The sequence below is a fragment of the Schistocerca gregaria genome, chromosome 1 (assembly GCF_023897955.1).
Source record: "Schistocerca gregaria isolate iqSchGreg1 chromosome 1, iqSchGreg1.2, whole genome shotgun sequence".
Lineage (NCBI taxonomy): Eukaryota > Metazoa > Arthropoda > Insecta > Orthoptera > Acrididae > Schistocerca > Schistocerca gregaria.
This window is the reverse complement of record NC_064920.1, coordinates 1,177,503,112-1,177,515,539: the sequence shown is the minus strand read 5'-3', so window position 1 is coordinate 1,177,515,539 and position 12,428 is coordinate 1,177,503,112. Positions and strand designations below refer to the sequence as shown.

General features: G+C 41.4%; 1 protein-coding gene across 1 annotated transcript in view; it reads right to left on the bottom strand.

Annotated features, from left to right (window-relative positions):
- LOC126297439 (Down syndrome cell adhesion molecule-like protein Dscam2) overlaps positions 1-12,428 on the bottom strand; it is a 384,987-nt gene that overhangs the window by 320,204 nt on the left and 52,355 nt on the right. Inside the window, exon 3 of the mRNA XM_049988328.1 lies at positions 6,397-6,549. Within this exon, the coding sequence (XP_049844285.1) occupies positions 6,397-6,549 (153 nt within the window). The remainder of the gene's footprint in view (positions 1-6,396; positions 6,550-12,428) is intronic.

The following is a 12,428-nucleotide window of genomic DNA, read 5'->3' as shown; positions in this document are numbered from 1 at the left end:
TCTGCACGAATAGTTCGACGACGTTTGCAGCAGCAAGGACTATCAGCTTGGAGACCATGGCTAGGGTTACCCTTGACGCTCCATCACAGACAGGAGCGCCTGCGATGGTGTACTCAACGACGAACCTGGTTGCACCAATGGCAAAACTTAATTTTTTCGTATGAATCCAAGTTCTGTTTACAGCATCATGATGGTCGCATCCGTCACAATACGCCATTCACTACTCTTGATGAACTGTGGTATGGTGATGAAGCATGGGCAGCTGTACCTGTACACGCCATCCAAGCTCTGTTTGACTCAATGCCCAGGCGTATCAAGGCCATTATTACGGACAAGGGTAGTTGTTCTGGGTACTGATTACTGAGGATCTATACACCCAAATTGCGTGAAAATGTAATCATATGTCATTTCTAGTATAATATATTTGTCCAATGAATACCCGTTTACGATCTGCATTTCTTCTTGGTGTAGCAATTTTAATGGCCAATAGTGTAGCAATGTAATCAGCAAATGTTATTGTTGATATCCTTTCATCCTGACTTCTAATCCCCCCTTTGTTTCACATCATTCATTGCTTCTTCGATTTACAGATTAAACAGTAAGGGAGAAAGGCTGCAGACCTGCTTACAACCCTGTTACTCCAAGCAAATGTCTCTTGGTCTTGGAGTTAGAAGCTCTCTGCTCTTTAGGACCTCACAACCAAACTCCACGGTCGATAGGTGTTGTATGAGTTGAATCAATTAGCGAGGCATACACCCTGGTACACAGCACACCAATCTCGTAGTTGTTTGTTATTGTGCTTCTTAGCTTTTTTTCTGACTTATCAGTTTTCGTTATTTTCGTTGAAGTTCTGTATCCAGCACGGATTAAGAATTGCTTTAGTTGGGCCGAATGAACTGAAGGAGAAATACAGGGTGTTTCAAAAATGACCGGTATATTTGAAACGGAAATACAAACTAAACGAGCAGCGATAGAAATACACCGTTTGTTGCAATATGCTTGGGACAACAGTACATTTTCAGGCAGACAAACTTTCGAAATTGCTGTAGTTACAATTGTCAACAACAGATGGCGCTGCAAGTGATGTGCAAGATATAGAAGAAACTCTATAGTACGATATTTTCCACATTTCCCCCATGCGTAGCAATAATATGGCGTAGTCTCTGAATGAAATTACCCGAAACCTTTGACAACGTGTCTGGCGGAATGGCTTCACATGCAGATGAGACGTACTGCTTCAGCTGTTCAATTGTTTCTGGATTCTGGCGGTACACATGGTCTTTCAAGTGTCCCCTCAGAAAGAAGTCACAGGGGTTCATGTCTGGCGAATAGGGAGGCCAATCCACGCCGCCTCCTGTAAGTTTCGGATAGCCCAAAGCAATCACACGATCATCGAAATATTCATTCAGGAAATTAAAGACGTCGGCCGTGCGATGTGGCTGGGCACCATCTTGCATAAACCACGAGGTGTTCGCAGTGTTGTCTAACGCAGTTTGTACCGCCAGAAATTCACGAAGAATGTCCAGATAGCGTGATGCAGTAATCGTTTCGGATCTGAAAAATGGGCCAATGATTCCTTTGGAAGAAATGGTGGCCCAGACCAGTACTTTTTGAGGATGCAGTGACGATGGGACTGCAACATGGGGCTTTTCGGTTCCCCATATGCGCCAGTTCTGTTTATTGACGAAGCCGTCCAGGTGAAAACAAGCTTCGTCAGTAAACCAAATGCTGCCCACATGCATATCGCCGTCATCAATCCTGTGCACTATATCGTTAGCGAATGTCTCTCGTGCAGCAATGGTAGCGGCGCTGAGGGGTTGCTGCGTTTGAATTTTGTATGGATAGAGGTGTAAACTCTGGCGCATGAGACGATACGTGGACGTTGGCGTCATTTGGACCGCAGCTGCAACACGGCGAACGGAAACCCGAGGCCGCTGTTGGATTACCTGCTGCACTACATGCGCGTTTCCCTCTGTGGTTGCCGTACGCGGTCGCCCTACCTTTCCAGCATGTTCATCCGTCACGTTCCCAGTCCGTTGAAATTTCTCAAACAGATCCTTTATTGTATCGCTTTTCGGTCCTTTGGTTACATTAAACTTCCGTTGAAAACTTCGTCTTGTTGCAACAACACTGTGTTCTAGGCGGTGGAATTCCAAAACCAGAAAAATCCTCTGTTCTAAGGAATAAACCATGTTGTCCACAGCACACTTGCACGTTGTGAACAGCACACGCTTACAGCAGAAAGACGACGTACAGAATGGCGCACCCACAGAATGCGTTGTCTTCTATATCCTGCACATCACTTGCAGCGCCATCTGTTGTTGAAAATTGTAACTCCTGTAATTTTGAAAGTTTGTCCGCCTGAAAATGTACTGTTGTCCCAAGCATATTGCAACAAACGGTGTATTTCTATCGCTGCTCGTTTAGTTTTTATTGCCGTTTCAAATATACCGGTCATTTTTCAAACACCCTGTAGGATTTAACGTCCTGCCATTAGGGACTAGCACAATTTCAGATGCGGCGCTTACAGCTCGTGTTCCTTGAAAAGTAACCTTTCCCACAGTCACGTTAAACGATTTAGGGAAACCACATAAACTGAAGGTTGTATGCATACCTTAGGTCACAGACCACCTCGTGCTGCTGATGCACTAAAATGAAGAGTTGATGCTTGGGGACTTTCGAGATCAGATATCTAATAAACGTATTCCGGAGGTACCTTGTTCTCGGTGTTCCTGAAATTTTCATAAAATATAAACCTTATCAATGTGCTAGAAGTTAAATGAATCAGCAGTGTGAATAATTTCAGAATGATCCACAGAGTACTAACATCATATTAAATATCGCTATTTGGACAGATCTGTTCTTGCTGAACACAGCCTCATGAATGAACATACGTTTATGTGTGATAAAACGATAATATTATCCCACGTATCTACTTGCTGGGTTTCTGTCATCAGAGAAGCCGTTGATATCAGAAATTGTAACAAAAAAACTTTAACCGGGATAGTGACTGCACCCCAATGGTGCATGGAAACGGGCGCTTGATGCTGAAGAGTAACAGGGGAATCAATTAACTCTTTCACCATCTAATGCAATCAGCATCGCTACCAATGTTTTTCAGTCATAGACATCAACGAACGGCCTACTGGAGTCCAATCTTACGATGACTGTGGACGAGGTCGCAGGAAGCTTGAGATTGACAAATGTGACGCGGGAAGAGCTCCTTGAAACATTTATTCACCACCAGGAAATGTAAAAGTATATGAGATATAGTATGCAGACTTAAATTACTAAGAAATGGGTGATCATAGTATGGAATATGACTGTTATCAGTGAAACGCCGTAGAAGGCTTTACAGTTTTTAGCGGAGTGTATTGGGCATATAGTGTTGAGGTCGGCCCACGTTTCACTACAAATGTTGAAAATCAACGCTCACAAGTGTTGTTTAATGGCTAAACTGGTTTCTGCTCTTATGTCTTTGTCAACAACTCATATTACTTGTTAGCCTATATGGGCTACTGAAAATGACGAGCGTGAAACTGGTTAAACAACGGCACAGGTAAAGCTTAAGCTTAGGAAGATTAAGGTGAAGATGAAGTCTTCGGTAGGAGAATTGTACGGACGCTGTGACCGTACAGGAATATTCTTTTGCCGGCCGCTGTGGCCGAGCGATTCTCGGTTCTGCGTGTTATGTCCTTACGTTAGTTAGGTTTAAGTAGTTCCAAGTCTAGGGGACTGTTGACCTCACATGTTAAGTCCCATAGCGCTCAGAGCCATTTTTGATATTCTTTTCGCAGCCAGTAGAAAAGCGGGAAAGAAGAGAATCGAAGCACTTGAGATGTAATGCTACAGAAGGATGCTAAAATCAGGTGGGCTGATAAGAAATGAGGAGGTTCTCAGCAGAATCGGCAAGAAGACAAAGCGATAGGACGTGCGTTAAGCCGTCAAAAAGTAACTTCCATGGTACTTGAAGGAGCTGTGGAGGGTAAAAACTGTAGAGGAAAGCCGAGGCTGGAATGTGTCCAACGTATGATTGAAGCCGGAGGGTGCAAGCGATACTCTGAGATGAAGACGTTGGGACAGGAGACAAACTCTTGGGAGGTCGTATCAAACCTGTGAAAGAAACAAAAATTCTGTGTGCGTTGTATAAAACGTCGGTATAAAATCATAGCAAGTCTTAATACGTAATTTGTCAATCTCTTTAATGCAATGGTTGCACAGAGTAGTATAATGGTTACAGAATAGATAAACTATAATTTTGGGCTCTCGCTGGCCTCTGAATGGCCATTGTGCCAATTACGTAATGGCTCTGCACCGTTTTTCGTTTCCTTTTCGACCTCACCAAAGTTCTCGTATTCACTCGACTCTGGGATTTTCAGGTTTTCAGAATTCCTTTCATCTCGACCTTACCTGTGACTTCACCCTGAATTTTGATCTCCCTGATTTTGATCTGATCCTTTCTTTTATTTCCTTCATTGCTTTTCGATGTGTAGATTATACAGTAGAGGAGACAAGCTGTTTACACACTTTTTAAACAACGGATTTCTCTCTTGGTCTTGTAGTTACAAACTGTCTGCTCTCTTAGCACCTAGCACGAAAATTTCAGGGACGATAGCTCACCAGTCGAGTATGAGTTGTGCCAATTTGTGACGTATACACCGTAATTCGGAGCATACTTACGAGTCACACGAATCGATGTCTTTCATTATGTATTAGTTTTTAATTCTTTTTCGACACTGCTGTAGCTCTCGCATTCGCTTGGAACTGAAATTTTTAGTATCTTTGGATTCCATTCGACGCGACTTTTCGTCTGATTTTCGTTTTCTTTAATTGGAGGCACATTACCAGTCGTATGAGAGAACAGCTTTCATTATTTTGCAAGTTTAATGTAATGCCGATTTGCACTTATTTTCCAGTGACTATTTGTATTGTCGCACTTTGGGTCTGAGTAGTGCCCCCCAACCTCTTCACAATGACGCCCGACTCAATGCCTTAGCCCAACACTTTTCCAAGCTACACCACTCTATATCTTTACACAAAGCTAATTCGTAGCAGACACCCAAGTGGGGCTGTGAAGTCACAAGTAAAACAAATGCTGCGTGTGAAACACGTACGGACACGATCGGTCCCTTGTGGCTCCAACCATTGTTTAGGCATTATTAGTCTCGCAGTTATTAGCGATTTATTTCTGGCGGTATTTTATCACACGAGAAAGTTCGATCGGAGAGCGAATAGACGTTTTCAGGGAAAAAGAGAAGAGAGAGAGAGAGAGAGAGAGAGAGAGAGAGAGAGAGAGAGAGAGAGAGAGAGAGAGAGAGATAGGAGAAGCTCCGTCACGCGCCATGAAAGCTGCGTTATTCTGTGATAAGGTTAAAAGAAAGTTTCGTTGAGGATGAAAATATGAACTTGATACTACGAGAGTTTTGAGAAATAAAGAGTTGTTTATTGGGTATGAAGTCCGCATGTTACGCTAGCAGCTTTTTTGTATATAAACGCCAACATGTTTCAGCACATATGTGTAATGGTCAGTGGGTACTATTTATTCTCTTCTTACTGGAAACACAATCTTAAGAAGTGAATGAAGAGCACGCAGTGGCAATTACACAAAGGTGCCGAAACATGTAGGAATCGATGTAAACTGTTTTCTGCATAAAAGGCAGACCTGAAATCGAGTAATTTTGTCTGCGTACAAGGCTATTGCGTGACCTTCGCAACCAAGTGTGATATAAAGATTTTTTTGTTCATAGGGCGGGGACATTGTAGAAAATATTGTTATACTGCTCTTATGCCATGATATAACCTGCAGTGGGTGGAGTTAAGAAAGGAATGTAAGCTTAAGCGTCGCGGTGGTTCGAAATGGAGCGAACTTCGATGAGCGAATAGATTTCTTTGGTACTGAGATGAAATTCAGAATAGGTAACAAGGACTATTTATTGCAGTTTCTATGTAGAGATGTATCAGTAGGTTTGATGTGAACTGTGAGTTCCGGCTTGGTTGTTGGGGCCTTAGGGTCATATTAAGAAGTGTCACATATTGGAGTGGATATGGGGTTTGGAACGCATTTGGAGTCATTTAATTTAATTTCGAGGTTTCGATAGCTGATTGTACAGTATTTACTTCACAAGGCAGGAAAAGAGCTAGTTGGTGACTTGCATAATTTACGGCTAGCGTATTGCAATGCTCCTGAAGAAACGAAGCTTCGATAGCGGAGAAAGAAAGGTTCGTGACGTTCTGCCACCTGTTGAGTGGCAGCAGTGTCTGTTTCCTACCACTATTCTCTGCCTGTGGCCTGTTTTGCGACCACTAGGCACTTAGTTCGGGATTTGGTGCAGGGCATTTATAACGAGTCTTTCAAGCCTCTCTGACTAGAAGGTTTTGCGGCTGTGGCAGCCCTACCTGTGACGGTGAGCAGCTGCGCCGGGGTGCTCCTGCGTCGCTCCCCGGTGAGTGCGTGCAGCGTGAGGCAGCTGTAGCGGGAGGAGGCGTCCGACGCTGTGGCCCGCCTCACCAGCAGGTCGCCGGTGCTCGCCACCACGAAGCGGCCGCCGCCTGCAACATTGTAGAGGTGTCTTATTGCGGTACCATACAAGTGTGCAACATTTTATAGGCTGTTTTTGTCATAATACCTTCTATTACATTAATGCACTCGTTGATTGCGGTTCCAACGAGAGACCAAAGTTTTTATGGATTCATGTTGTGAAGATCTTATGTCCTCCTGTCTCGGTTGCTATGAATTTTGATAGCTACAGTACTGGCCATTAAAGCTACTACACCAAGAAGAAATGCAGATGATAAGCGGGTGTTCATTGGACAAATATATTATACTAGGACTGACATGTGATTAAATTTTCACGCAATTTGGGTGCATAGATCTTGAGAAATCAGTACCCAGAATAACCACCTCTGGCCGTAATAACGGCCTTGATACGCCTGGGCATTAAGTCAAACAGAGCTTGGATGGTGTGTACAGGTACAGCTGCCCATGCAGCTTTAACACGATACCACAGTTCATCAAGAGTAGCGACTGGCATATTGTGACAAGCCAGTTGCTCAGTCACCATTGCCAGGATGTTTTCAGTTGGTGAGCGATCTGAAGAATGAACTGGCCAGGGCAGCAGTCGAACATTTTCTGTATCCAGAAAGGCCCGTACAGGACCTGCGACATGCGGTCGTGCATTATCCTGCTGAAATGTAGGGTTTCGGGAGTCGAATGAAGGGTCGTAACACATCTGAAATGTAACGTCCACTGTTCAAAGAGCCGTCAATACGAACAATAGGCGACCGAGACGTGTAACCAATGGCACCCCATACCATCACGCCGGGTGATACGTCAGTATGGCGATGACGAATACACGCTTCCAATGTGCGTTCACCGCGATGTCGCCAAACAAGGATGTGACCATCATGATGCTGTAAACAGAACTTGGATTCATCCGAAAAAATGACGTTTTGCCATTCGTGCACTCAGGGTGGTCGTTGAGTACACCATCGCAGGCGCTCCTGTCTGTGATGCAGCGTCAAGGGTAACCGCAGCCATGGTCTCCGAGCTGATAGTCCATGCTGCTGTAAACTTCGTCGAACTGTTCGTGCAGATGGTTGTTGTCTTGCAAACGTCCCCATCTGTTGACTCAGGGATCGATACGTGGCTGTACGATCCGTTACAGCCATGCGGATAAGATGCCTGTCATCCCGACCATTATGAATGAGAATCTGGCCTTGATACGACAAACCGCAATCGCGATAGGCTACAATCCGAACTTTATCAAAGTCGGAAACGTGAAGATACGCATTCCTCCTCTTTACACGAGGCATCACAACAACGTTTCACCAGGCAACGCTGGTCAACTGCTGTTTATGTATGAGAAATCGGTTGGAAACTTTCCTCATGTTAGCACGTTGTAGATGTCGCCACTGGCGCCAACCTTGTGTAAATGCTCTGAAAAACTAATCATTTGCATATCACAGCATCTTCTTCCTGTGGGTTAAATTTCGCCTCTGTAGCACGTCATCTTCGTAGTGTAGCAATTTTAATGGCCAGTAGAGTATTATTTATCTGTTGTCTGATTTATTTACTTATCTGGCTAACTATCGGCATTGATTTCTGACCTCTAGATAGTTCCCCGAAGGAACGGTTGATCAATGGAAGAAAAATCATCACAAGTCTTTGCTCGCATCAATGGGTAATGGAATGTGTGGATAAAATAATCCTATTTCAAGATCTCTGAAACTTTTTTATTCATTACTGGTTTCAGCTAACTGACAAGATATCTTCAGATCGATAAAAATTATTACTCATGGCCAGGTTCTCATTCAAAATGGTAGAAAATTAAATTTTTATTACTTTTTCTGAAAGGTATTTGTGTCTGGAATGTAGTGACGAAAAGGATTTTTAGTTCGTGCGTTACAGAAGTTTTACAACCCATTGTTTGAAGCAGTGTCAAGACCACCGTGGGACGTCTGAGCCGGAGATGACCGGCTCAGGTAGAAAACTTGTCGTGCCGGGAAGAACATTCACAAAATGGTTTATACTGCAGTGTGTATGCAAACATATTCGCTGAAATAGCTGACGAACTACATGTGCAGGGTTCCAATCGCAGCATATTCATCTCAGCCAGATCAGCTTTTCTCGCCAAGAAGAACGAAGGAATTGATGTCGTGGAACAGTTCTAGGTAGAGGAAGGGTTGATAAACCATCCTGGAATTGCAGACTGAACGTAAGTAACGAAAACACTTTTTTTGTGAAATTTTGGTCAAAACTAGCCAAAACATAACTTTATTGCATTACCCATTTTGAAAATCGAACTTCAGATTTGTTGTCAGCATATAATAACATGTACTTTTTATCCAAATTAGCTAATAGTACATATAAAAGTTTTCCCTAAACTTCAAACAGATTTTTCTCGAGAAATGATTTGTGAAAGCTGCATGCAACATATAATAAAAACGGTTCAACCTATTAACTTCTACCTTTGACCCCTGAAATTTAAACACTTTTCTTGGGAGTTCATGTCCTCAAGACGTGAAAATTGATAATATTAACAATTTCTGTAAAGCCATAGAGAGTGAGCAAAACCTCCAAAAATCGAACATGAAGTTAACAAATTTAACCCCAGCATACATGGTGCCGAAAACCCAGACGAATGCATATGCAGGGCCTCAAAGACCCTGCCCTAATTTAAAATTTTCCTCTTTTCATATAATCATTCTTTGGAGTTAAATTTATTTCTGTCAAATTTATTGTCATATTGAAAGATTCCTAATTTACAGTAATAGGATCTAGTTGGCCTGATTAACATTTTATTAATTTTTTAAAATCTCCAAGAGTGAATTTTTATTAGATTCATCCATTTACATACAACATATACAAATAATTTTATTAATTCACTTATAAGTTGCAGTTTACATTTTATAAAATTTATTACTGCCTTTTTTCAATTAAAACATTCTCATTACTCACAATATTATGTATATAGGCAATATTTTGACAAAAAGTTAATATTCGTTGTTCACATAAAATTGTATTTTTCTTAGTTTTCAACATGTGACAAACAAGAAGAACAAAGAACGCCACTTTGTTCCTTACAAATGTTGGTTTTACACTTAATGCATGTCATAAAACTTTTCCTGTGTTTATTATATGGACAATAATTCCATCTTCTTTTTTTTACTGAAACAGGTAGTTGGTTCGGCAGTATGACATATTTTTGAACACCACTTCTTTGCATGGCATCAAAGATTTCTTTGGAAGATTAGGGATTTGAATACGAAGTTCCATTAGTGGTCTTACCATTTCCTGTGCTAAATCTCTTAGGAACAAACGCCTTTTATCACTTCTTCCACTATGGTATGTCAGATGTTGGGCGGAAAATAAAATTTCACTGTTCATTGCTGCGACGTCCATCATATTCATCCATAATGCAAATGACCATCTTCTTGTTTGTCTCTTGCAAGCGTAATAACGAATTTTCTGGTCCATTTGATCTACTCCACCCTTCGTAGAGCTATAAAACATTATTATATCTGGTTGCTTTTTTGAATGAATTTCATCAAAGTTTCTGTCGTGATGCATTGTGCTAATGAGAACTACAAACTTTTTCTTTTTGGGAACATAACTCACCATTGTGATGTCACCTCTAAATGCAAACAAAGAGGAATGAAACGCTCTTGAGGCATATGCTTTCATCTCATTAGGAATTTCTGGTTTATTTTGTTTGCTTGTTCCCACCACTGTAATTTGCTTCTGAAGCATCTCTTCTGCCAGCTGCACACTAGTAAAGAAGTTGTCAACAGTAATATGTTTTGATGATCCTTCAATTCTTTTAGCAAGATCTTTCACCACATTCAATCCAAGATTTTTCTGAATAGGTTCATGGGGCTTCCTTCCCGTGTAAACAATTCCGTGTAAAACATATGCAGTTGTAGCATCACATAACCAAAATATTTTTATGCCATACGTGGCTGGTTTAGAGGGAATATACTGGGGGAAACTGCATCTTCCACGGAATGGGACTAGCTGTTCGTCAACTGTGTGTGAATCATTGGAAATCATTCTATTTCTACACTTGTCAGGAAATAGTTCCCACACATAGCGAACAGCTGCAGGTTTGTCATCTGCAGATCGAGCTTCACAGGTACACCTGTCGTCAAATCTAATCATTCTCCTCATATTATCGAATCTATTTACTGACATGGGGCCTTATATGTAGGGTTTGTCTTTTCATCCAAGAATAATTCTCTAATAGGGACATCCCAACTCCTCTCAACACTAGAAAGCAGTAAAAGACCAAGAAAACCTTCCATTTCGGCCAGCGAAACGTTTTTCCACGTTTTGCCACGTAAAGCAGCCACTCTTCTGCCTTCAATATTTGTGCAGTTGATGATTTCCTCTAGTATTTCCTTGGAGATGAAATAGTCCCAGGCATCCTTGGGTTTACAGGTTTTCAAACCACGAGTTGGACCAGGTGCCTTCTTCACGATATTGTGGACAGGTGAACGAAAAGTTGCAGGAAGATCTAATTTCCAAATCGTTCTCTTCCGACTAATGCATGTGTGGTCTTCTATACCTTTTTGTCGTGGTTCTTCATTTTCAGACTCTGATGAAGTAATATTATCAGAAGGACTGTCAGCTGCCGCAATATTCACATCTGATTCTTCACTACTTGCATCTTCAAAAATATTTCCTTCATCACCAGAATCATCTTCTTCGAACCACTGAGCCACAACTCTTTCAACATTAGGTGCATTTGCACGTACTGACTCTCTTGCTTTGCGTGTCGAAGCCATAGCAATTGGCGTGTCTCTCGAACAGCAGCTTGTGCAGCACTAAATGAATCATACTCGTAACAATATGGGCCTTGCAGCAACAAACAAACTACAGCAACAATGAGGCTGACAAGAGCAGCACAGGATAACAATACTATGCAATAATAAAACATTTGATAGCAAAAAGATCAATAATACACCGACATCGCCAATATGTGAATGTAGTGTGTGTTATTTTTTAGTTATACTATTACTACTACAGCTACTGCTGCTGTTGACACTCATGTTGCTGGAAATATCACTACAGTTATTGTTGAATTAGTAACTGCTCCCAAACAAATGTTGAAGACAATATAGGCTAAAGAACATTTATAAATGTGTGAGGGCTTTTGAAGCCCTGCTTATGCATTCATAGTGTATGGGTAAACGTATTGAATTATACAAAAAACTTTAAAAAGGTATCTGGTTCAGACTTGATAGGAGGACTGCACAGTGTTAGTGAAAGAGTACTGGAAAGCAGTTTGAAATCAAACAAAAAATTACAGAATTTTTTAAAAATGAAGACATACAAGGGCCTTTGAGGCCATGTATATGCATCCTAGGGTTAAGGTTACTTCATTGTGGTTAGGTATAAGCTCCCATAAATTAAATGAAGTATCGACTGATGTCATCAATTATTTGTTTCAGATAACTCCTGAGGGGCTACAAACGTGCAGTCTGCGAACTTCAAACTCGCAGTCCCTTGAAAAAACCATGATTATGGGCACCATTTTCCTTTTTTGTTTTTAAAATCTAAAATAAAGTTCGTGAAGTTCAAAGTATGATCAATCATAATCCCGAAACAGATGCTTTGTATGTCTTTTCACAGCCCCCCCCCCTCAAATAAAATCGAAATTTTGCCTATTTTTTCTCATTTGGATGAGAACCTAGCATTAATTCATTGTGTATCAGCCTCCAGGTCTTAGACATCGTAGTAATCCGTTGAACTAAATAATAATGACGATGTTTGATGCCTGGTGGTTAATACGCACTGAATTAAATAATAATTTTCATTGGTCTGAAGATGGCTCGTCAATGAACACAAACTAGTAATCAATAAAGGAGTTTTAGCTATCTTGACAAAGGCTTTTTGATTCGCACATTTTAACATACCAGGTCACCTGTCT